The sequence below is a fragment of the Phocoena sinus genome, chromosome 10 (genome assembly GCF_008692025.1).
Source record: "Phocoena sinus isolate mPhoSin1 chromosome 10, mPhoSin1.pri, whole genome shotgun sequence".
Taxonomy (NCBI): domain Eukaryota; kingdom Metazoa; phylum Chordata; class Mammalia; order Artiodactyla; family Phocoenidae; genus Phocoena; species Phocoena sinus.
Window position 1 is genome coordinate 43,229,801 of NC_045772.1, and position 25,700 is coordinate 43,255,500.

The 25,700-nt window shown below is 40.0% G+C and overlaps 2 protein-coding genes and 1 long non-coding RNA gene across 6 annotated transcripts in view; 2 read left to right on the plus strand and 1 right to left on the minus strand.

Annotated features, from left to right (window-relative positions):
* KRR1 (KRR1 small subunit processome component homolog) overlaps window positions 1-7,633 on the plus strand; it is a 24,766-nt gene extending 17,133 nt beyond the window's left edge. Inside the window, exons 7-10 of the mRNA XM_032644366.1 lie at window positions 1,591-1,761; window positions 3,756-3,833; window positions 3,939-4,032; window positions 5,545-7,633. Of these exons, the coding sequence (XP_032500257.1) occupies window positions 1,591-1,761; window positions 3,756-3,833; window positions 3,939-4,032; window positions 5,545-5,687 (486 nt within the window). The 3' untranslated portion in view covers window positions 5,688-7,633. The remainder of the gene's footprint in view (window positions 1-1,590; window positions 1,762-3,755; window positions 3,834-3,938; window positions 4,033-5,544) is intronic.
* On the minus strand, window positions 1,530-25,109 carry GLIPR1 (GLI pathogenesis related 1). Of its 4 annotated transcripts, XM_032644368.1 has the most exons (7): window positions 24,793-25,066; window positions 23,747-23,992; window positions 14,319-14,431; window positions 9,865-9,950; window positions 7,016-7,042; window positions 6,786-6,916; window positions 1,530-6,669 (listed from the first exon to the last, which is right to left on the minus strand). In XM_032644368.1, the coding sequence occupies exons 1-7, from the start codon at window positions 24,964-24,966 to the stop codon at window positions 6,646-6,648; spliced, it is 801 nt and encodes a 266-aa protein (XP_032500259.1). In that variant the 5' UTR covers window positions 24,967-25,066; the 3' UTR covers window positions 1,530-6,645. The 4 variants fall into 4 exon arrangements, with proteins under 4 accessions (XP_032500259.1, XP_032500258.1, XP_032500261.1 ...); XM_032644367.1 differs by having other exon boundaries at window positions 2,552-6,916; window positions 24,793-25,109; XM_032644370.1 differs by having other exon boundaries at window positions 2,552-6,916; window positions 23,747-23,829; window positions 24,793-25,085.
* Window positions 14,430-23,430, plus strand: LOC116760090. Its single transcript, XR_004351647.1, has 2 exons — window positions 14,430-21,397; window positions 22,920-23,430. It is a non-coding gene; the product is annotated as an uncharacterized LOC116760090 (long non-coding RNA).
* Window positions 25,110-25,700: the final 591 nt, after the last annotated feature.

Below are 25,700 nucleotides of genomic sequence, written 5' to 3' on the forward strand. Positions count from 1 at the left end.
ATGAAAGCCTAATATACAAAACAGATAAAGCAGAGCTATTTTGGGTAAATTGGGGTAGAGTTCAGCCCACTCAACTCTACCCCAGTCCTATAGTTACTTCTTTGGAAGTTTAGGTCTCTTTGGAGTACAGTTTGAAAGCTGTTGAAGGGGACAGTGTAATGTAGTGATTCACTTCCAATACAAATAAAATAAGCTTCATAGGATTTGTAGTAGATGGTACCAATCCAGTTTTCCTAGGGTTTGAGCTCACATACTATATTTAAAGATGTGATCTTTTACAATTCTGCCTTTTTCTTTTTTTAATTAATTTATTTAAAAAGATTTTTGTTTGGCTGTGTTGGGTCTTCGTTGCGGCACACAGGATCTTTCATTGTAGCATGCAGGATCCTTTGTTGCAGCGCACGGGCTTCTCTGTGGTTGTGGCGTGCGGGTTTTCTATCTAGTGGCTGCCAGCTCCAGGGCGCATGGGCTCTCTAGTTGAGGCACCCGGTGGCATATGGGATGCCCAGTGGCATATGGGATCTTCCCTGACCAGGGATCGAACCCGTGTCCCCTGCATTGGAAGGTGGATTCTTTACCACTGGACCACTGGGGAAGTCCTGAATTCTGCCTCTTTCTATAAGTAAAGTCTGGAATATTTGAGATTGCATTAAAACCTATTTTGGAATTTGACACTCAAATTATAGGCTCTTCGAGAGAGGTCTGTTATATCCCTGTATGCATAAAGTTCTTGATTGTTCTTGGAAATGTAACCATGGTATAATGAGTTGTTTTATGAGGGATATTTGTTAAACAATCCTTGAATTTAATGAAGTTAAGTTGAAAAGTCACTCTTAGATTGGGGTGAAAAAACGATTTTGAGTTACATTGGGACATTAAAGATAAAGAGAGCTCCTCTTGCATCTGATGCCTAGTTTGCATCCTCTGATGTTTCAGTGTCTATAAAATTCAGATGGAGTAGGGGAAGTGTGAAAACATTTCGTTTTGTTGATCATGAGAAACTTTTTTTCTTTCCATCATATTTCAGGGTGCTACTGAAAGCTTCCTGCTTGTAGGAAACATCACTAATTAAGAACTCTCCCTGCTATTGTTAGGTTGAATTTTAAAGGTTTTAATGAAATAATGGTTGGAAAACTGAGTTAGTCTTATTTTCATCTCAGTTTATTTTAATAATTCTGTCTAAATTTCTAACGGTTTTCTGATGCTTGGTTAATTATGCATGTTTGAGATTATATATTTTTTGTTTCCAGAATTGGTTTAATCCTACTGAAGAGACTAAGAATTGTTCCTTTTAATTTTATTATTTATAGGAACAATGTTGATAATGTCTTAGGTTGTGAAACATATGACTGCTAAAATTAAAAATGTTTGGGACTTCCCTGGCAGTCCAGTGGTTAAGACTTTGCCTTCCAATGCGATCCCTGGTCAGGGAGCTAGGATCTCACATCCCTCGCGGCCAAAAAACCAAAAAGCATAAAACAGAAGCAATATTGTAACAAATTCAATAAAGACTTTAAAAATGGTCCACATCAAAAAAAAATTTTTTTTTAATTAAAAGTTTACTTTGTTCATATATTGCCATGGTTGAAGACCTTAATGATTAAACGAGAGTTGGCGAAAGATTCTGAGTTAAGATCACAGAGTTGGGAAAGATTTTTGCCACAGTTCAAGCACAAAAATGTGAATAAACGCAAGGAACCAAAGAAGAAAACTGTTAAGAAGGAGTATACACCATTCCCACCACCACAGCCAGAAAGTCAGGTCAGTATTAAATGTTGAATTTCTTTACATGAGGGGGAAACCATTTTAATCTATTTTTGTCAGAAACTTTGAGGGTGGAATTTATGTGTATGTACGTTTGGGTGTGTAGAGATATAAGAAACTGAAGGTAAGTGTGAATAGGCTTATTTTGAACTAATTGTATGGGGGTGGGGAGTGGAAGCTTCATACTGTGAGTGTAAACTCCGTCAAGGTAGGTGGTGTCAGTTGTTTATCTGTAGCCACTATAAATGTTCCGTGGTTAAAAAAAAGTCAACGATTTAGTCCACAATGCTTTCTACTCTGCTTTAGCATCATTCATGTGACCATGTACTATAGGATTGCTCTGGATTTGAAATCTTAAGTCTAATATCTATCCTTTTTTTAAGACAGGAATGCCTCTAATTTTGTCAACTGTCCTCTGGCATCATTCCCTTTCTAAAATTTCCTTTTCTCTCTTGCCCATCACTGTTTTCTTTCATACTCCCTTTTCTTCTATCAATCACACCTGCCCAACAAAACTAAAACTTGGATCAGTCCTAAAACTTGACTTGTTTCCCATAACATGGCTACTGAACATAGCTGAAGAAAGTCATATCTTTGGATTACATCCCTTAAAAATTCACTTTTCCAATCTCAGATAGGTCTTCAGTATTCTCTGGCAGCTGTGTCCTCTTAATTCTTTAGCCACCCTCGTACTCCAGTAAAATAAAATGCAATGTCATCTGCTAGAAGTATTTGAGACTACGAGGCAAGAACTCTTTCAACTTCCTCTTATCTCACAATTTTTTTTTTCCCATCTGCATCAATCCTTTCTTTTTCTGTTCTTTGAATTCTGTCGTCACCTGTCTTCTGAGGTGTCTTGCTTCATTATTCCCTTCCTTGGCTGTATGTAAAGTCTTCCCTTTTACGAGTTCTTTGTGCTTAGCGTGTAAACCCATCTCTTTCTGTGTACTATATCTTGTTTTCCCCATAGCCCTGTGTTTGTAGTTTTCCAGGAAGGGTTGATGAAAGGTCAAAGGTAAAAAAGGAATGATGATCATAGTAAAAATGGAAGTGTTGGATCTTGAGGTCTATTTTGGAAAACAAAGTGAAGCCAGAAGGAAAGTGTTAGTTGGGGGAAAGCGAGTGATCCAGTTACTAAGCCATGCTTCTGTAACACCTGATATATTTTGTATAGCCCTGTACTGTAAGTAGTTGTCGTTTTATCTTTTTTTTTTATGACTGTAAGCTTCTTGAATCAGCGATGTCTCACTTGACTTATTCTGTCACTTACTTGCTATGTAATTATGGGCATAATTTATTTAACCCATCCATGCCTCAGTTTCTTTGTACAGAAAATAGGGATAATGATCATTCCTGTCTCAAAGAATTGTTAGTGAGGATTAAGTGAGTTAGTAATTGTAGAGAGCTTAGTATTAGAGTTTAGGAGAACATTGCCTTAGGTAGACCAATTAATTATATGTTGACTATCTACTTAATGAATTTGCTACTGCAAATTAGTACTTAATTAGTCTCCACATCCTGACAATTCTTGCTTTTCATTTTGTATGCTGCAACCTTTTTTTAAAAACAGGCTTTTTCTTCTGTACCTTTCATAAAGTGCTACTTTGCTCTCTTCACTCTTCTCAGGAACCTTCAGTCATTTCTAAATCACACTCCACTTCCCTTACCTGTCATTCATGTTTCTTCATGCTTCCCCAAAACTGTCTTTCCAGTTTCCTCTCACACTTTTCTGAATCATTGATCTTTAACCCCACCTCAAGCAGTCTGTTGTGTATTCCATAAACACATCACCTACTTTCCTACCTACATGCTTTTGTGCATATATATTCCCCTCAGCTTAGAGGACATTTCCTTCTTTTTATGTTGCTATCTTTATAGAGTAATCATAGTTTTGACCCCACCGTCTTTACCTCAAGGTCATTGTGAATTTCTTAGGAATTGACTTCTCATCTACATTATTTATGATGTATTGTAAATGCTGATTTCAACAGATTGATAAAGAATTGGCTACTGGTGAATACTTTCTGAAGGCAAGTCAAAAGAAGAGACAGAAAATGGAAGCAATAAAGGTAAGACCATGTCTAGCTTACAACACTAATTGCAAAGTTTATAGATACTTGAATTCTTATTTAACTACACAAGCGTTTTTTAATGTAGTTTTTTTTATTGTGTAGGCTAAACAAGCAGAAGCTCTTAGTAGGAGACAAGAGGAAAGAAACAAAGCGTTTATTCCACCTAAAGAAAAACCAGTTGTGAAACCTAAGGAAGGTAATGCTTGTTTTCCAACTCTTGGTATGCTGTAAGTCTGTTAGAGGAAAGGTAAACCCATAGTGGATTTGTCTGAAGCTCTTTGAGTGTTAAGAAATAACCATGCGTTTCATCAATTTTCTTAGCATTTCATTAATCACAAATCCTAGGGAAAAGCGGTGGTGACTGAGATAATTTATAATTTAGTAGCAGCTAATGCTTATTTAAGAGTATCCCAGATTGACAGTCCCTTCCTGACCTCTGTGCAGAGGAAGGACTCTGTTGTGAAAGATATAAACCAGAGCAGTGAATCTTCTGTAAAAATAAAACAGTAAGATCCCTGAGCTCTGCTGTCATGCCCTTTAAAAAAAGCTTATCAAAAGTTGTACTTTCTTTACTTGTGTGATCTGTGGCTTAAAATTTGATTCCTGTACGGTTAACGTGGATTTCTCATCACTTGGGCTAAAAGACACCAACAAAATAGCAGGACGATCTTTCTTACTCAGGGGCTTTTAAAGACACTCAGAAAACACGCTGATGCCTTTTCTTCTCATTCCTAGCCTCATTTTGATCCGTCTTCTCCTCTTTCGCATTTTCTTTTCCACTAGTAACACGTGTACTCCTCTGTAAGGTAACTCTCCAAAGTGGTCAGTGGCACAGTGAGGGGAGGGAGGTCACCCAGCAGCACTGCACATGACCTGTTGGTCAAAGCCAGATGTAACAGTACTAGTTTGTTAATTTATATCAGTGTTAACAGCTTTAAAAGTATTGTAGTCTACTATTCAGATCCTTGGTTATATAAAAGTTAAAAATATCATAAGCATTATACTTTCTAGTTTGTACAATCTGTCAGTTATGTACTCTGAAGGTATTCAATAGCTAGTTTAATCTCAGTTTATTACTGATTAAAGTGTAGCTGTTCCACTTTAGTGGAGGCTTTAAGTCTGCTCTCAAGTTGCTGGGTTGTTTGATGACATTTTATCTTTTGGTTCTTTATGTCCTGAGTGCTGTTCTTTAAATAATAAGAAAAAGTTGTGTTTTTTTTCACTGCTTTTCTGTTTTGTTCACAACTTTTTGTGTTCAATACATGGGGTTGGGTTCTGTTAGGAGGACCTCCAGATACTCTCAAGATTATTGTCTTTATTACCAAAATCTTGTTAAATGAAATACTATTAGTCATTAATTGAATATTCGGAAAACTAAGTTTTTTAAGGAATACTCAAGTTCCAAAATATGGAAAAAAGAATCTTAAACGATTTAAGGGGAAAAATGTAATTTTAATAGTTGAATCCAGTAATTGGTTCAAATAGTTAAGTTAAAGTATAATGCCATTTTCGTGTATATTTTCACTAATGTATTTTTAAAGTACTTTGTTTTCTCCTAGTTAGATTTCTAACTTTCCTTTAACTTTCCTTTAAGCAAGTGTTTTATCTTATAACATGATCTTTCAATTGTAACAGTACTCTGAAATTATTGTCTTATATATGTATTCTTTGTTTAATCTAAAGAATTACATGTATTGTTTTTATTTAGCTTCTACTGAAACTAAAATTGATGTGGCTGCCATCAAGGAAAAGGTTAAGAAAGCAAAGAGTAAGAAACTGGGAGCCCTTACAGCTGAAGAAGTTAAGCTTAAAATGGAAGCAGATGAAAAGAAAAAGAAGAAAAAAAAGTAACATACATAAAACACAAACAAAAATCCCTGAGCTAGAATTTATTAAGCTATCTCCTTTTGTAAAGGATTTTGAGATACTAGGGCATTAGTTGCCTTATCCCTGAGAAGTAATACCCTGATCACTTTTTTCTGAGTTTGTTTTGTTCTTTACATAAACAGCAATTCTTTATAAATTATTGTATTCTCCATGTTTTTTGAAAATTTTTATACTAGAAGGTGGTATATATGTGTTTATATGCATTGCACCTAATCTATTCCAGGCACGTTTTATCTAGGCATGGTTTTAGGGGTAATTCTTAAGGTTGTTTATGTAAAGATTTTTGCAGTGTAGCTACTGTAATTATCCATCAAATCCAATGTCTGAGGCCATCGGTTAGTCTTTAAATATAATCATGTCCCAGCATTTGGTTTTGAGGAAAATAGATTTTTCAGTGCTCTAATGGCAACAAGTAAACATTTAGGTTTATCCCTTTTTATAATCTTATTTTACATTTTGTTCCAAGAGTAACCCATAATCCAAAAGTGCAAGGCCTTTTAAATTAATTCCCTTAATTACCATTCCAATATGAGTCTGAGGAAGTAGTAAACCAGAAAGACATCAAATTTGCAAGAGAACAGGGAAAACCAGATATTTGGAGTTGAAGCAGCAGGCAACAGGTTACATAGAAATGCTTTTACTGATGAGGGCCAGGACTCGCCTAAATCTAGCTCACTGATTTTACATATTTAGAAGCTAAGGCACACAGGGGGTAGGTTACTCACTGAAAGTCACGGCTGTGGCAGCATGAAAACAATGCTTCTTCATAAAAAGTGGAAAGTAAAGATGAGTTTACCTTCTAATGTTAGGAAATTGAACCATTTCTTCTTTTGAGTAAGGGTTTGCTGCAAATTAGAAATAACACCCAATTTTATTTTTTAAAGCCATGTACAAAATGAGGCTTTTTTCCCCCTGGATTGTATTAGTTCAGAAGAACTAAATGAGGGTATTTGTGCTTGACCAAACTGATAATTATAACACTCAGGATTGGTGGAGTAACAATGAGGAAAAGAGATGTGTATCTGTTATTGGATTGTATTAGTTCAGAAGAACTAAATGAGGGTATTTGTGCTTGACCAAACTGATAATTATAACACTCAGTATTAGGATTGGTGGAGTAACAATGAGGAAAAGAGATGTGTATCTGTTACGTGGAAATATTGGCCAGTCTGGAAACACAACAGAGTAGTAACCTGTGAAACAAACACAAAATATCCTCTTAAATGTTATTCCTCATAATGCAGTAACATAGCTCAGATAGATCTTATACAATTTAAGGTTTATATACATACGTGTCACTTTGTCTCGTTGTGGGTTAGCTATAAAATAAGAAAGAAAAGAAAAGAATAGATACTGGTGAGGCTTTTGTTTTCTTTTTAAAAGCCAAGTCTCTTAATTATAACCATTGACTGTTGCAATCAACTTGTTTATATAACCTTTATATATAAACTTTTTATATACCACTACTATAAATGGAAAATCATTTTACATAATGTAACTGGCAGATAAAATAAATGCAATTAAAATAAAACAATTAAAAATAATATTAGTAATAATCAGTGTGAGCAATTTATTAAAATATTTTCCTGAAAGTTTCTCCTGAGAAGAATGATACTATCTATGGTCAGTAATGAAGAGACAGTGGCCTCTCTCATACATTCCAGTCTGTCATTAGTATATAAGTAGGGTATTTGGATATCAAAGTCATATTTACTCCTCTCCCTCCACTGAGCTTTATTAAGATTTTGACACTCAGAGCACTGGGAAGAGAATTCCACATCTGCCATAGCCTTCTTATACTTTTTAAATGGTCAGACACCTCTTTTACACTGGTTCTGTGCCAGCTGCTGTTGCATTCCTATGGTGGAATCCATCAAGGAGCTGACCCTCTGGTACTCCTGAGTATCCCTGGTCATCATACCTGTGACCTGACTGGGCTTTGCTGTGGTGAATTGCGACGAAGCTTCCGCTTCTTTAACTTTTCCTGGCAGTTATATCCATGAAATCAAGGTATGATATGCTTGCTAGTTATATTTTTTCTTACATATATATTTTTAAAATGTTAAACATTCAACTTTTGAACATTGAAACAAATGTCATCCATGCACTAGCTAAAATCAGCTTGTGTACCATTGGTGTGCCCAGCACATTTTGCAAACCATCCTGATTTGGCCTCCATTGGTATTTATTGAACCTACCAGTATCTAGAAGACCACAAAGGGATTTTTTTCCTCCAGTGTTTGCCACAATTTGTCAGAGACGAAATCTGATAAATAAAAGCTTTTATCCTCTAACTCTTACTCCCCTGCAAATTAGCGTGCGTTTTCCTTTGTCTCTCTCAAGAGCCCAGGGGCTTTTCATTATTGGACTACAGCCTTAATTTTCTGGATTTTATCACACAAGGTTAGAGACCATTTCAGGCTAGATCTCTAAGTTTAAAAGCTAAAACTCCAGCAGTTTTCTTCCTGTTATCATTGTGCTGGTGGTGGTGTTACTGTCTAGATTTTTATAGAGAATGATTTTTTTAAGGAAATATGCAAATTAGCAATTATTTGCCTTCTAGACTAGGCACTTTGGTTACAAAGTTGAATGAGATAGGCATAATTCCTGCCTGTTTGGAATTCAGAGTCTAGTGGGAAAGACAGCTAACCAGTGGCAACAGTTAAATTACTTTTTACATAATTTAAAATTATTGTCTCAGTTTTCATCACAGATTCTAAAGAAGCATGAGTGAGTCTTGTTCATGAGCATAAAAACATATCATCTAAAACTTGGGCACAAAGAAGACACCAAAATACCAAGAGTAAACTCAAGATCTGAGATTACAGGAAGGATGAATTTGGGGATAATAGATAATATTTACTGAGTGATACTGTATGCCAGGCACTTGGTCTAGATATAATTTTTTTTCATTCGTTTCACGAAACCTGTGAAGAGGTGCCACCATCTACATTTCATTAATGAGGAAACAGGTCCAGACACTTGACCAGCGTCACAATGGTGGAACTGGAAATTGAACTCTAAAATCTGTGGTTTTAACTCTTATGTCATACTGCCTAACTTGGAAAAAAAAAAGACATGCTTTCGTAGTATTGGAGTAACATGAAAAATTCAGTTAACATTGGTGCTCTGAGAAGGGATTTGTTGCACTATGGCTACAAGTTAGTGAGTTCTCTAAACAAAACTAATTATGAGGGAAAGAATGGTTGAACTGGAGAGAAATGACTGGCCCAGAAAGCTGGTAGAAAAAGCGTCTCTGTAGCTGGAGTAAAAATGAGAACTCAGTGTTTACAAATCAGGAGGAAGGGAAAAGCAGTTGAAAAGAATTTTAAACCCAGAAAGGACCTTAGGAAACGTGTAAGCAATGCAACACTTTGGCCAAACAAAAATTTATGCAGTTAAACTCAGTCTACTCTACCCTCCTTCTGCTCCTAGCACCCCGCCCCAGCCCTGCAGCCCTGAGGGGTTCAGTTGGTTACAGATCTGGACACAAAAGTCCTAGAGGATTTGCACAACTGCAGTAGCTTGATTGAAGTTTTCCTTCACACCATGGCAAAAAGTAAAGAAAAAACATACTGAGATGGAAAGGAATGTGTCTGGGACAGGAACCATAAATAGACTCTTGGCCAATTGTGTATTAATATTTCAAAGTTATGTAAAACATCCTTGGAAACGTAGCTTCATTGGCCTACACTGTTCCTCATTAAATGCTGTCTAACTAGTAAAAAGTGCCACGTTGCAGCTTTATTTCATTTATCTGATTCTAAAGATGAAAACTCAAGTCTTGAGTGCTTGGACAGGTAGTATCACACAATTCAGAATTCTTTTGGTTAACTTTGTTATACAAATTTTTGATCTTGCTGAAATTAGCAAATCTTGGGTCTACAGTTTCCCAGCATCAGAGTCGTTTGTTGTTTTTCTGATTAGCGCTAACTAAAGAATATTATTTGCTTCTTTAAATTTCTCTTGAACCATATATTCATTCCCAGGACAGTAAGCCACTGGTTTGATTGCTACCCTGATGCCACTTTCCCTGAAAATAGCTGTTAGGATAAAACAAATGTTTGCATTCTTAGCTCTGTAGAAAGTTACAAGAGTTTTGAACACATTGTATTATTGGTAGATTGCTCCTTTTACTCACCACAGAGATTGTCCAGACAGTTGTCGTTACTGGGGCAGGCACTGCATGTGGATCCTTTTTTATATGGCCAGGTTGGGTAATTGCCTCTGTGAAGCAGAGGAAAACTGTCCATTAGGAGAGTTTTTGGTTTCTTTTTTTTTTTTTTTCCCAATTGCAATTTATTATGGTCCTTGGCTAAATCCTAGGATGGAAGTCTGCAGATTCAGAGGGTTGGTAAGAGAAGAGGAGAGGGGGAAGCAGAAATGGAAGCCTGCTAATATTTGCAGAGTTCATACTAGGTGCCTGTGTTTAGGAACCTATGTCTTAATCATCTCAGTTAATTCTTAAGACAACTCGGGGAAAAGTTATTTTTATTTCTATTTTACAGATAAGGAAACTAAACCTCTAAAAAATAAAGTAACTTGCCCAAAATCACAAGGTACAGATGTCAGAGTTAGAATGAAACCTAGATTTGTCTGATTTCAGAGCAGTACTCCCTCTACTTGCCTATGTGATCACTGCCATCCAAAAAACTGTCCATCTTAGAAAAGCCATCATGACCCACATTTTTGTTCTCAGTCTAGCAAACCTCCATAGTTTTTATTGGATGGGAGCCATTTGGCTGGGGAAAGGGCTTTCCAAAAGAATATAACAAGAGGGCTTCCCTGGTGGCGCAGTGGTTGAGAGTCTGCCTGCCGATGCAGGGGACACGGGTTCGTGCCCTGGTCCGGGAAGATCCAACATGCTGTGGAGCAGCTGGGCCCGTGAGCCACGGCCGCTGAGCCTGTGCATCCGGAGCCTGTGCTCCACAGCGGGAGAGGCCACAACAGTGAGAAGCCCGTGTACCACAAAAAAAAAAAAAAAAAAAAGAATATAACAATATGGGGGAGTTTCTAAAATGCAATTTGTTTTCACATAAAAGATGTGATATGAATAATAGATATTACTGAATACTCTTCGTGTACTAGGCACTGTTCTAAGCATCCTCGAATGAATCAATCTTCACAATAACCCTATGAGGAAGATACTATAATTTTTTTTTTTTTTTTTTTTTTTTGTGGTACGCGGGCCTCTCACTGTTGTGGCCTCTCCCGTTGCGGAGCACAGGCTCCGGACGCGCAGGCTCAGCGGCCATGGCTCACGGACCCAGCCGCTCCGCGGCATGTGGGATCTTCCCGGACCGGGGCACGAACTCGCGTCCCCTGCATCGGCAGGCGGACTCCCAACCACTGCGCCACCAGGGAAGCCCCGATACTATAATTTTTTTTAATCCCCATAGCTAGAGGCTGAGGCACAGAGTGTAAGTAATTGACCAAGATCACAGATTAGAAAATGAAATAATAACCAAACATTTTATATCGCCATGAATATCTCTGGAGTAGTAATGACGAAAGGCTGTACATTTATTTCAGTGAACCTGCCATTGCTCTAATCTTTTTTGGAAAGGAGTTCTTAACTTTTTCATGTCATGTACCCTCTGGCAGCCTGGTGGAGCGTATGGGCTCTTTCTCAAAATAGTTTAAAAATACCTAAAATATAGTTCATAGGATTATAAAGGAAACAAATTAAGTTGAAATAGTTATTAACATGTTAAAAATATTTGTGATATACTAATATGTACTTCTCTATTAGGTAAGAGCTAGCAGGGAGTCTAATAATTACAGTAATTTCAAGGTAGTGATAAAAACCATTTTGAGAGAGATGCAGCAACTAGTAAGTGATATGAACATATCTGTGATACAGATACAGGTAGTGCAGTACGGTCATAGCTATTGCTGATAATGGAGTGTTATCTTCATAAAGAAATGTTACTTTCAATAGAAGTTACTGAAAAAGATGTAACTTTTCTAATCCAAGTTCATGGACTCCTCTCCCTTAATACTATGCATTAATCTTCAGAGTTGAGACATTACTTTTTATTAAAACCTCATTTCCAACTAAAAAGATATGTTCAAATATCATTTGGCTCCAAATTAATTTAGGTTGTCTCAAATTTACCCTTATGCTTATGTTACCCTGTGGAAAATAGTCAAAGGAATATAGTAGAGATTCTGATAATTATAAAAGATATCCAAAATGGACATTAATCATTGGAGTATCTTTCATTGTTAAAAAGCACAGTACTCATTGAGTCGTTAAATTCTAGAATGTTTTTGATGCAGTCATTTATGCTGCTTCATACTTTAATTGTGCATTCCATACTTTAAAGAAGAGGGGAAAATTGCTACTTTAAAAACAAGGCAGTTGTGACTTCTAGGGAAATAGAATTCATCTTGGGAGAAACGTGCTACTGGAAAGGCCTGACTTGTCTAGATGGGAATGATTAGGACAAAGATATCTGCAGTCTCCCAAGGTAATAGAAATAAAGCAAAAATAAATGAGACCTAATCAAACTTACAAGCTTTTGCGCAGCAAAGGAGATCATAGACAAACGAAAAAACAAACTATGGACTGGGAGAAAATATTTGCAAATGATGCAACCGACGAAGGGAAGTTCATACAACTCAATAACAGCAACAACAAATAAAACCCCAAAAATGGGCAGAAGATCTAAATTGACATTTCTCCAAAGAACACATGGAGATGGCCAATAGGCACATGAAAAGATGCTCAAGATCACTAATGATTAGAGAAATGCAAACCAGAACTGCAATAAGGTACCACCTCACACCAGTCAGAATGGCCATCATTAAAAAGTCTACAAGTAATAAATGCTGGACAGGGTGTGGAGGAAGGGGAACCCTCCAACAGTGAGGGTTTACATTCCCTCACTGGGAATGTAAATTGGTGCAGCCACTATGGAAAACAGTATGGAGGGTACTCAAAAAACTAAAAATAGAGTTGCTATATTATCCAGCAATCCCACTCCTGGGCATATATCTGGACAGAACTATAATTCGAAAAGATACATGCACCCCAATGTTCACTGCAGCACTATATACAATAGCCAGGACATGGAAACAACCTAAATGTCCATCTATGATAAATGGATAAAGAAGATGGAAGATGTGGTGTGTATGTATATATTTGGAATACTTCTCAGCCATAAAAGAAGAATGAAATAATGCCATTTGCAGCAACATGGAGGGACCTAGAGATTATCAAAGTAAGTCAAGTAAGTCAGAAAGAGAAAGACAAATACCATATACTATCACTTGTATTTGGAATCTAAAATATGACACAAACTTACCTACAAAACAGAAACAGACTCAAAGAGAACAGACTTGTGGTTGCCAAGAGCCGGTGGGGATGTCAGGGAGGGATGGAGTGGGAGTTTGGGATTAGCAGATGCAAACTATTACATAAGTGTATAGCTGAATCACTTTGCTGTACACCAGAAACTAATACAACACTGTAAATCAACTATACTTCAATAAAATAAAAACACAGAAAGACAAAGGGACCTAAAGTATTCTGCCCAATAAAGAAGTAGGAAGTTTTAGTTTCCTTGGTTGCCTGTCAGGGCCTCAGTTGTCTTATCTGCAAAACAGGGGTAATAGTAGAACTTAGACTTTTTTATGAAGATTAAATAAGTTTAATATATGCGAAGCACTTAGAACTGTACATAGTAAGCTTTATACAAATGTTATGGCATTGTTTTTAATTATTGTAATCTGTTTAAAACTTCAGTGCCATGGAAAATGCTCATATGTAATTTTAAGTAAAAAATAGAAAACGTGGGGCTTCCCTGGTGGCGCAGTGGTTGAGAGTCTGCCTGCCGATGCAGGGAACACGGGTTCGTGCCCCAGTCCGGGAAGATCCCACATGCCGCGGAGCAGCTGGACCCGTGAGCCATGGCCGCTGAGCCTGCGTGTCTGGAGCCTGTGCTCCGCAATGGGAGAGGCCACAACAGTGAGAGGCCCATGTACCGAAAAAAAAAAAAGAAAACGTGTATTTCCATCATCTCAGTTTTCTAAGTATGTGTACGATGCATAAGCACACATATATAAGTTTAGAGGAAGTTGGAGGAGAATGTCATGTGTCTTCCCATTTTCCAAGGGAGAAAAATGATGTCTGTCTCAAAAACAAAACTGTCAAAAGTAAATGAAATAAGTTATATAAATTGAGAAATTCAATTCAGAGTGGCTTTTTGTTCTGCTTTGAAAAGTTTTTAATAAGTTAATAAATATTAAATGGAATATTAATCTTCCCATCTTGTGGTGTTATTACAATATCCAATTAATCTATGTCCCTGAAAACATTTTAGTTTTCCTACTCTTAAAAATGTGTTCGTGTGTGTTTATGTAGTGTTTATAAAGGTGTACACACAGACACACACAAACAAACGCACGTACAAAGAAAAAGGTATCAGTGTAAATGGAGTAAATCTCTGGGCAGAGGAATTAAGGGTAACGTTAATTTTCTCTTTTACACTTTTTTTTTATTACCCAGATTTATTTTCTATAATGAAGATAAATACTTTTAAAATAGTTTTTTTTTCCTTTTCCCAGAAAGAGGTTAATTTGGGCACTTACCCTGGTCCATAGTTGCATATAAAATGTGCTCCATTGCGAAGACTTTCAAAGCCAGCAACTCGAGAACAGAACTGTACTGCACAGCCAACTTTGTAACTATCTGCCCAAACAATCTGAAAGGAAAATACGATTGTTAAGAAGAGAGAGATACTAAAATGAACACGAGTATGATTAGGCCTTCGTAAACACAGGCATATTAACTCTACTTAGGTAAGCAGTTACCACCAGGGAAGTTTTAGGTAGTCAGAATTTGGTTGGAAATTGTGTATAATAAACGTAAATAATAACTAAGCTAATTTTGACAGCTAGTGCAATGAAGAAATAAAACAGGCTAACAGGATAGAGAGTGACTGCTGGGGAGGAAAGAGGGCTGCTTCACTTGGGTGTGCAGGAAGGCGTCTCAAGTGTGGAGGCGCATTTGAGGTGAGGCCTGAATGATGAAGAGGCAGCGCTCAAAACGTGCAGGAGACCAACTGATGGAGGAAGAGCATCCGTGCAGAGGGAGCCCTTGGGGCAAAGGCCCTGGCGTGGAGTCTGCTTGCGTGCAAGAGTGGCAGAAAGAAGGCAAGCAGAGGGCCTTCCCTGGTGGTTAAGGATCCGCCTGCCAATGTAGAGGACCCAGGTTCGAGCCCTGGTCCGGGAAGATCCCACATGCCGTGGAGCAACTAAGCCGGTGCACCACAACTACTGAACCTGCATGCTAGAGCCCGCGAGCCACAACTACGGAGCCCGTGTGCCACAACTACTGAAGCCCGTGCACCTAGAGCCTGTGAGCCACAACTACTGAGCCCACGTGCCACAACTACTGAAGCCCGCACGCCTAGAGCCTGTGAGCCACAACTACTGAAGCCCGCACGCCTAGAGCCCGTGCTCCGCAACAAGAGAAGCCACCGCAAGGAGAAGCCCGCGCACCCCAACGAAGAGTAGCCCCTGCTCGCCACAACTAGAGAAAGCCCGCGTGCAGCAACGAAGACCCAACACAGCCAAAACTAAATAAATAAAGGCAAGCGGAGCTGGGATCCAGGAGTGGGAGAGGCAATGAGGTCAAGAGATAGAGGAGCAGCTCATGGGGAATCTTGTAGGTGGAGGGAGGGAGAGTCCCTTTTTCAGGTCTTAGGAAGGTCACTTTGGCTGTTAAACTAGATGGACTGAGAAGAACAAGGGTGAAAAGAGCGAGGGAATTCGGGAGACTGCTTCACTGGTACTGGAAAGAGCAGATGGTGACTCTCACTTCGGTGATGGTAGTGGGGTTCCCTAGAATTGACCAGGTTCATGGTTCAGCTTAGGGGTAAAGGTGAAAGAATTTGCTTTTGGTTTAAGGGTGGGGTAAGAGGGAGAGAGAAAGATCAAGTTAATGTTTGGGTCTGAACAACATTTGCTGAGACGGGGAAAATGAGGGAAGGAGGAAGTGGGTGGGAACACAGACAAGGGGTTCTGTTCAGTTCCTGCTACTCTTGAGATGCCCGTCAGACGACCATCTGCCGGTCAGAGGGCAGAGCATGGCTCAAGACACAAACCTGGAAGACGTGGGAATGGATTAGATCTTGTAAGCAAAGATAATAAACAACTAAATGAGAGCATGGGATAAAGAAAAAAAGAAAAACAGCCAGCAAAACATTGAAAGGGGAGTGGCTAGTGGCATAGGAGGGAAAGCAAGAACAGGCCAGCTTCCAGGAGAGGGATGTGCTGTCCCACTTGACCCCGTGATCAGAAGGGCCCCATACCTGGTTTAATTCAGTGCTGTCACGCATTTTAGCACTTTCAGTGGCACTTTTCCCATGATTTTTGAACAATGGGATCCACGTTTTCATTCTGCATTAGGCCACACAAATTACACAGCTCATTCTAACTGAAACTGTTTGCTGTAATAGAAGGCTGAAGAAAAAAGTATTTAAAGTATTTTAAAAATCTAGTATGTGGGGGCTTCCACATGGGCCTCTCACTGCAGTTGTTGGGAGTCCGCCCGCCGATGCAGGGGACACAGGTTCGTGCCCCAGTCCGGGAGGATCCCACATGCCACGGAGCGGCTGGGCCCATGAGCCATGGCCACTGAGCCTGTGTGTCCGGAGCCTGTGCTCCGCAACGGGAGAGGCCACAACAGTGAGAGTCCTGTGTACCGCAAAAAAAAAACAAAAAAACAAAAAAAACTAGTGTGGATTTAAGCCAGCAATTAAATGCACTGCTTTTTACAGTGATACGAAATAGAATTTTAAATTATTTTTACATATATATATTTAGCAACTTTGTGACTAGTTGTACCAAATACAGGGAGATGAATGAGCTGGAGCCAGTGGGTGCCTTCACAAAATGTAGAGAAAAGCAGTCAAGAAACCATTAGGCTACGGTTTTGAGCTCTGTGAAGGGGAAGCAGAGGGAGCTCAGGGAGTTTACAGCAGGGATCCTGCTCTGAGTTAGTGAGGCCGAAGCTGAAAGTGAGCTGGTCTGGGAGGCCAGAGAAGATTCCCAGCAGAGGGCACACCTGTGTGAACCAACCCCGAGGTGGGAAAAGACTCACAGGACTGAGACAAGGCCGGTGTGTCTGCTGAAAAAGGTTAAATTTACTCCAAAAAAAAAAAAAAAAAAAATCAATTAAGAACAGCTCTCTGGGGAGAGAGTGTAGAGTAGGGGAAGAGGGTTAGGATGGAGGCAGCTCCTCCAAGGCTCGTGGATGGAGTAGGAGGTGGGGGAGGAGCTAGGGAGGGCTGGGCAGTGTCGGGGTGGGGGGTGCTGGGACACTTTGCATTCTGTCCTCCTCCTTGTGTGACAACAGGGGAGGAGCTGGGGAGGCAGGTACCGGTCTCCCACAGAGGATCAGTGCTCTCCTTTGGTGAAAGACGGCCCTCCCTGGTTGAGGTGGGGGTGTCTCCCTTCCCATCTCACACCCTGGAATCCCCTGCAGGGAACTCCAGGTAACCAAGTAAATCAGGCCTCTATCTCCCCGAGAGCACCTAGTTTTATGGCCATTCATTCTCAGGTTTGATGCTTGTACTTTAATTTCCCAATCATTTTTGTATTTATTTTAAAATTTCTTCATTCCTATTCACTGCATCTCAAAGTGACTTCCTCTGGGGTGCTTTGTTTAAAATGCAGATTTCTGGGCCCATCTCAGTCCTACTGCATGAGAGTCACTGGAATTGTCCTTGAAATCTGTATTTTTTAAAAATTGAGATAAGTGACATACAAAATTACATTAGTTGCAGGTGTACAATACTGAATCAGTGATTCAGTATTTGTATATATTGCAAAATGGCCACCACAATAGCTAGTTAACACCTATCACTACACATGGTTACAAGTTTTTTCTTGTGATGAGAACTTTAAGATATACTCTTAGCAATTTTCAAATACATAATACAGTATTGTTAACTCTAGTCACCATGCTGTACATTACATCCCCAGGACTTATTTATCTTATAACTGGAAGTTTGTACCTTTTGACCACGTTCACCCATTGCACTCATCCCCCACCTCTGGCAACCACCAATCTGTTTTCTAAGAGTTCGTTTTATTTTTTTAAGATTCCACACATACACGAGATCGTACGGTATTTCTCTCTCTGTGTCTGACTTACTTCACTTAACATAATACCTGTAGATCTATCCACGCTAATGACAGGGTTTCCTTAAGGAAAATGTAGTATATTTATATACACACACATACACACAGGCACACACACACACATATTGGAACATTATTCAGCGAAAGTTTCTCTAGTTTAACAAGTTCCTCAGGTGATTCTTATGCATGCTAACGGGCCACGTTGGGAGTACGATCACCTGAGTCAATCATTTTCTATTACGATCCTCTGGTCGGTCTTTGAGCACTTTCCTCCAGTGTTGTATCTCAAGTCTTAAGTACTCTTAATCTTTGGGTTCCTCCCACACACACTTAATTGCTTTATGCTATTTCTTTTATTCTACTTTCTTTTACATTTCTGATCTCTTTTTTTCCAAGACAGTGCAAACGTTAGCTACCATTCATCTTGTGTTTTACTTGGGCTCTCTTTAAATCAGGTTGTAATTAACATAGAGGCCACATCCGTTTAAATCAGGTTGTAATTAACATAGAGGCCACGTCCGTTTCAGGTTATGAATTTTGGCAAAAGCATGTAGTTGCGCAGCGGCCACCATATTCCATATCTAGAAACATTTCCCCAAAAGCTCCTTGTGCCCCTTTGTGTCAGCTCCCACCCCCAGCCCCTGGCAATCACTAAATCTATTTTCTGTCCTTGTGGTTTCGCCTTTTCCAGAATGTTATATAAATGGAATCCGTTTAAATGTAGCTTTTTCAACCTGGCTTCTTTCACTAAGCATAAGCATTTGAGATTCACTCCTGTTGTTGAATTCATTACTAGTCCTAACTCTCCTTTTCATTGCCGAGTAATATTTATTGCATGGATATATCAGTTTATCCATTCAAGTTGGCCTCTTTTTAATAGCTTCATGGGCATTCAGGTTCTGGGTTCAACTCTGTGGGCTCTGGGGTTACAAAGACCAAGTTTATATTTCAGCTCAGCCACCCACTGTGTGACCTTGGCCTCAGCTTCCTCGTCTATTAAATGAGGGTAACACCACCTACTCCACAGGCTTATTTTGACATTCTAAATGGGCTAAAAAAGTGATTAGAACAGCTTATGGAACATAGCAAGCTCTCAGCAGATGTTCATGTTTTATTCTCTTATGACTTAATTTTCTTCTGCTTTAAAAATTTTGAAACTTTTTTTTTAAATCAGGCAGATTCCTGTTGCATGTTTTCATTTTTTCATATGGTAAACAAAAATAATTTTAAAAAATTAAGAGCTACTCACTGAGAATTTTCCTAGTGGCCCGGTATGTTCAGCATGTTACATGCAGTATGTTTAACCTCATAACAAATCAATAAATACATACTGCCCCAATTTTTCCTAGATGAGGGGTGGAACTTAATGCTAACTTGACCACAAAGTGCTATGAGGACAGTCCATGCCCTAAGCAAGATGCTTCCAGAGTGCTCTCCTTTTTAGCAGAATCAGGAAACTATACCTAACAAAAACATTGCATCTGGGGAACCCAACCCAGTGGGGGCAGGCATGTCTCTTCCTTCTAGCTAACAACCCCTATACACCATCTTCCCCTTTCAATTCTCAGTTTGAGTCCATCTGACTCATTATCAGTAATATGCAACATGTACAAAATCAGCTAGACAAACTGAAACATCGCACACTTCCGTTCATTCTGGGAGGATGTAAAAATAAAAATTTCAACGGATGGGGATAAAAAGAAATGAGATCAATAGTGCCATCTAGTGGGCATTCTTAGCACTATCAAACCTGAGCTGCTGCCCACCCAGCTATTTTTTAAAAATATTTATTTAGTTATTTGGCTGCACTGGGTCTTAGTTGTGGCATGCGGGATCTTTTAGTCACGGCACGTGGGATCTAGTTCCCTGAGCAGGCTAATTTCCAGCATGAATTTAAAATGGTCCCCTGCATTGGGAGCGTGGAGTCTTAGCCACTGGACCACCAGAGGAGTCCACCGCCCAGCTTTTTAAGTCAAACTATTCCCAAACTTTACGAAGATGAACTGTCGGCAACAAAATATCTAAGCTAAATAATCTTCCATATTAATACACCAGAATTCTTCCACAATTTAGATCTCTAGTGAAGACAGAACTAAAGCGTTGAGTTAACATGTCAGGAAATATCACACTTTAATGAAGTAATAATGCATCTGGGGGCTTCCCTGGTGGTGCAGTGGTTAAGAATACATCTGCCAATGCAGGGGACATGGGTTCGATTTCTGGCCTGGGAAGATCCCACATGCCGCGGAGCAACTCAGCCCGTGCGCCACAGCTATAGCCTGCGCACCACAGCTAGAGCCTGCACGCCACAACTATTGAAGCCTGTGCGCCCCAACTACTGAGCCCACGCACCCCGACTACTGAAGCCCGTGCGCTCTAGGGCCCGCGTGCCGCAACTACAGAGCCCGGGTGCTGCAACTACTGAAGCTCACACACCTGGAGGCCGTGCTCTGCAACAAGAGAAGCCACTGATATGAGAAGCCTGTGCACCGCAGTGAAGAGTAGCCCCCGCTCGCCACAACTAAAGAAAGCCCACGCACAGCAACGAAGACCCAATGCAGCCAAAAAGAAAATAATGCATCTGAATCTACTGTCTTGACTCTGTAAAACCACTGCTCATTGGCCAAAATCTGAAAATAGCTTGCTTCTTATTAACAATTAAGATGAGGGTAAGTGGGAAGTTATAAATACCCACTTGAGGTAATTTCCAGCATGAATTTAAAATGGCAACTGAGTAAGCCTGGACCTCCTAGCAAGATTTCTTGCAAGGATAAAAACAAGAAGTCTTCAAGCTGTCAGAGCCTTCTTCCAATTGATGGAAAAACAGCTCATGGAAGAAATCTAAACTTTGTTCAATGACTACTAAGTACTACTAACTTTACTAGATAAGCAACATATCTTATATCTGAATCCCAACTCTTCCTCTTACTAGCGAAATGACACTGGGATAACAACTTCTTGACCCCTCTGGGCCTGTTTATTCATCTATGGATAATAGCATCTCTTAGAGGTGTGTGGTGAGAGCTGAATGAGATCTTAAATGTAGAGAACGAAGTACCACATTCACTTAAAAAGTAGTTGCTGGTGCTGTCTCTTCCCAGACCCAGAGGTCCCTGGACATCCTCTCCCTCATTTGAGTTGGGGGGTAGACTGTAGTGGTCTCTTAAAGAGAACAGGTTAGGATCACTCACTTTGGCTCTGCTACCTGTCTGAAAGGGACTGGATTTTAGGAAATGTTTTCTTATGTCCCAAATATTAGCCCTCTTTTTTCCCCCCTAGATGCAAGAGGAAGATTTACAAGTAAGCTCTGTTAATTTGGGGAGGGCCATCTCTGAGATCTCAGGCCTCTATGACATATAATAAAGTTTCCTCCTCTTGTTTTGACTTCCTGGAATGATGGACATGAAGTGTCTTTTAACTTGCAGGGTTTAGGAGACTGTTGTCAATTTAACAGTCTTTGGGTCACTGTGTATTTGGTGGGTTAAGCTGCTTGCCATTCTTCTGAAATGCCAAGTTCATTTGTACACATTGTACATCTTCTACACCTTGTTAATTTTGCCTGGAGTTCTTTTTACATTCCTTTTCATTTGACAAACTCTCACTCAGTTTAAGAACCAACTTACATGTCTCTTGCTGTATGAACAAGTCCTGTGTCTCCATACCTCCCTTTGGCCAGGTCAGTTGCTCTGTCCCCATTGCTCCCATGGCACCTTGTCAGTTTCTCCGAGCTGCATAGCTATATGCTATAATACACCCACTTACACACGTCTCTTCCAAATAAAAGTCACTTCCTAAGGGTCAGGGGCCATTCCCAGCTGTGTCCCTCATTCCCTGCCCCACAAGCCATTTCTCCTCCCTCTCACTTCTCTGCGATCGTACTCCCAAGTAAAATCTTAGCACGTAAGCTATTATCTCAGGCTCTGTTTTTTCAGGAGTCTGGACTAAAACACATGACCTGTACCTTACAAAGTGCCTAGAATAGGGGAGAAGCTCAAACACTGAGAGTCAGCACCTTCAGACTGACAATTACTTCTGGAGATTAATACCATAGTGCATAATGGTACCAGATACCACTTGTAGGCACTCTGGATTTAGCTTCCTTGCCCTTTAGGATTTGTGGGAATCCAATGAAATTTACTTTCTGGTTTGTTAATATACACCAAAATTGATGGCTTATTGGGCAAGTCTAGGGGAGACCTTATATTTCCAAGAAAGGGACCAAGGCTACTGATGATTTCATAGCTCCTCCTTGATTACAATAACCTTAAGATGAAAATTTCACTGAAATCAACCCTTTCCCTCTCATTATAACAATTTCCTATAACTGTGCCAAACGTGTTTCATCTATAACACCACCAGTGAGGTCAGTATCTTTATAAGGCTGAACTATATTGAGTTTTTCTACCAACATTTTGCTCTTTAAAAACACCTAATATTCCAAGTTAACTGGCTTGTTAGAAATGCTTTTGCCCTCAGACGTCATTTCAACAATTTTTTTCCACATTAAAACCAGTCAAACATAGGTTCACTACCTTTAGTTATTGGTTTGACAAGGACCGCCAGGAAATAAAATAAATAAAATGTGGCCAGTATAGGGAGGCAGTATATTAAGAAGATCATAGAAGACTTTTCCTAGGGATTTGTTTCCACCATGTTGCAAATGTGAGTTACAGTTAGGAAGCCAAAAACAGCTTGAATTTAAAAAAAAAAAGAAAGAAAGAAAAAATCTCATCGAGAAGCTCTGAATGTGGCTACTGACACTAATACTGTAGATGTGGGTACAAGGTAGCTACAGGATTATTTGTACAAATTTATATGTTGGCCTCTCCACCGGGTCTGGGACTTTTTTTTCCTCTTCATGTGGCACATCATAGATTCTTAGTCCATGTTTGAAAGACTAAGAGGATATGGAAGCATCAACTATTATTACCACAATTGTTTTTTCTTTGGGCCACACCGCGCAGCATGCAGATCTTCCCCGACCAGGGATCGAACCCACGCCCCCCTGCAGCGGAAGCACAGTCTTTACTACGGGACCACCAGGTACACATTGTACATCTTCTACACCTTGTTAATTTTGCCTGGAGTTCTTTTTACATTCCTTTTCATTTGACAAACTCTCACTCAGTTTAAGAACCAACTTACATGTCTCTTGCTGTATGAACAAGTCCTGTGTCTCCATACCTCCCTTCAGGGGAGGGAAGTCCCCTTCAATTCTTATTGATGCTTCTGTCTGAGAGGCTTATTTCTCCCAGTTTTATAATCCCAGAACAATTGACTCAAATTTCCTAGAGAACTCGTACCTGGAATAAATCCATTTACTCATAAGGTCCTTTGATTGCTCACAAATGGCACAAAATACCACGGGAAGACAGGTGTGATCAAAATTATTCAAACGCTGTGCAGATTGGTGGGCCTCACATTTTACCTATGTCCATGTAACTACACTCTTCAAGCACTATCTCCTCTGGTATTGGAGTCTGTTCCATTTATTTATTATTATTTTTATTTTATTTTTTTTTTTTGCGGTACGCGGGCCTCTCACTGCTGTGGCCTCTCCCGTTGCGGAGCACAGGCTCCGGACGCGCAGGCTCAGCGGCCATGGTTCACGGGCCCAGCCGCTCCGCGGCATGTGGAATCTTCCCGGACTGGGGCACGAACCCGTGTCCCCTGCATCGGCAGGCGGACTCGCAACCACTGCGCCACCAGGGAAGCCCTCCATTTATTTATTTTTAAAGTAAGCCTGTAACCCCTACTCTCTCATATTTACAGGGACACTATATTACTCTATATTTTTCTTAACACCAGATTCCAGCTTTCTCCTCACCCTTGAAATGACAGCTTCCAGAGAATATAAGGCAGATACTTACCTGAGTATAATGGCCACAGACCTTGTCACATTTCTGAGTCTTGAAGTCATAGTATTGAATTTCGTTGTACCAGTCTGTGACGGCTGAAGACACAGAAAAGAGGTACAGAGACCCAGTCCAGAGGTTTTCTCCCAGTGAAGTGAAATTTGGGTGCAGCTTGTGGGGTAGCTTCAGCTGTATGTTGTGTGCAAACTGACAGTTCCTTGCCCATGCTTTTGCAATTTGGGCTAGTACTGGGTCCCAAGTCTGCAGAAATAAATATGAAACACTAGGAGGGTCAAGAATGGAGCCTGTTACCCAACGCTGTAACCGCAGTGAGCAAAGTGGGAATTTGCATGGGAGGTGAAGCACGATGTCCAGGATGGAGAAGGACCACAAACATGTAGGTCCTCCATACGTGGAGGACCATATTGTGGTCTTCAAGTTTTGACTAGCGTTAGTGGGAGACATGATAATCTAGTTTCGAGGAATTTAGAATCAAAGTGAGTGACACAGAACAACATTTCACTGAAGGTCTATTATGTTGCAAAATAACATGCTGGTTTCACATATTTTCTGTAATTTCATACCTACAATAGCCCCTATCGTAAGAAGCTCAGAAAGGTTAAAAACCAGGCCAAAGCCACAGACCTAGGATTCAAACCCAAGCCTGACTGAATCAAAATCCTAGCCTTTCCCCCAGACGCCCTGCGGCCTCCCTGAGATAGTCAGCACTCTGCCGGCAACAACAAAAAGTCAACTTAGAGACAAAAAACGAAACCAAAAAAACCTCACAAAAATTAACAGGCAAAAAAGAGACATAAATTGCACCTGAGGACGTGTGCAAAGGACGTGTCCAAAAAGAGAAGTAAAACATACTTGCTTTATAACAAGAATTGAGTAGGCAGAGAGAAACTGGGTTCGTTTTGATCGCAGGTGGTGAATTTAAAGCACACCTTCATCACCGCGAGAGCCCTGGTCAGGATTACTAAGGATTCACCACCAAAATCAATCCACATTAGTTGTTTTTGACTGACTTCTGCCACAAGCACTCATGTTTTTCTTACCATGTATAGCATATCACTGGCTTTTGGAGTCACTTCTGATCGGAACTTGTTGTGCATTCGAACACAGTCTTTGATGAAATCTTCATTTTCGATATCTGGCAAAGTATTTGCTGGAGAGGAAGAACTGGAGACCACAGAGAGCATCCAGGCTGTCACAGCAAGTGTGACTCGCATGCTCAGACTGTCTGGTGTGGAGACCCGGAGGCTGGAATCCAGAGGCACTGCAGGTCCCGAGGGTCGGTGAGCCGGTTTTACAAAGCACAGTCGACTTCAGCTTTGAGAAAACAGAAAGCAGAACATGAGTTCATCACAAGTGTGAAGAAAAGGGTTTCTCCATATATGGTTTGCAGCTCGTTTTGTGCCCTTAACCCTGTCTTTTCGGTGGTTCTCAGTGACACAGCACCTATTGCAACATGGATTTTTACGAGGCTACATCAGACTTTCTTTTGAGTTGGGGGATGTTTCCAAAGGAAGTTCTGGAATCTCCAGAAATAATAGTCCCAATTTTTACTGAGGTTCTGGCGGTTAAACAAAAACATCTTATTTCAATAAAGGTCTTGCCAAATACTTTTTAAAAACATTTTTTTTGGAGTCACATCAGCACACCGTGGTTAGAATATCTGGTTAACATCATCGCTCGACCTAGAATTCATTCACAATGGTGAATGGGATGGGGTTACGTCAATTTTGTCCATTCCCCTCCCCCAAATGAAAAAAACAGTTACGTGGACTTTTGGAGGCAGCTGGCTACTGCTGCCAATGGATTCCTAATTTTGCAGCCTTTGCTAAACCTCTGTCTGCTCTTCTCCTAGATCACAACACAGAGCCTATTTCCTGGCCCTTCAGAGGCATTAATCAATCTCCTTTGAAGCTTTAATATTAGCTTTGTCCACATTCCAAATTCTTGG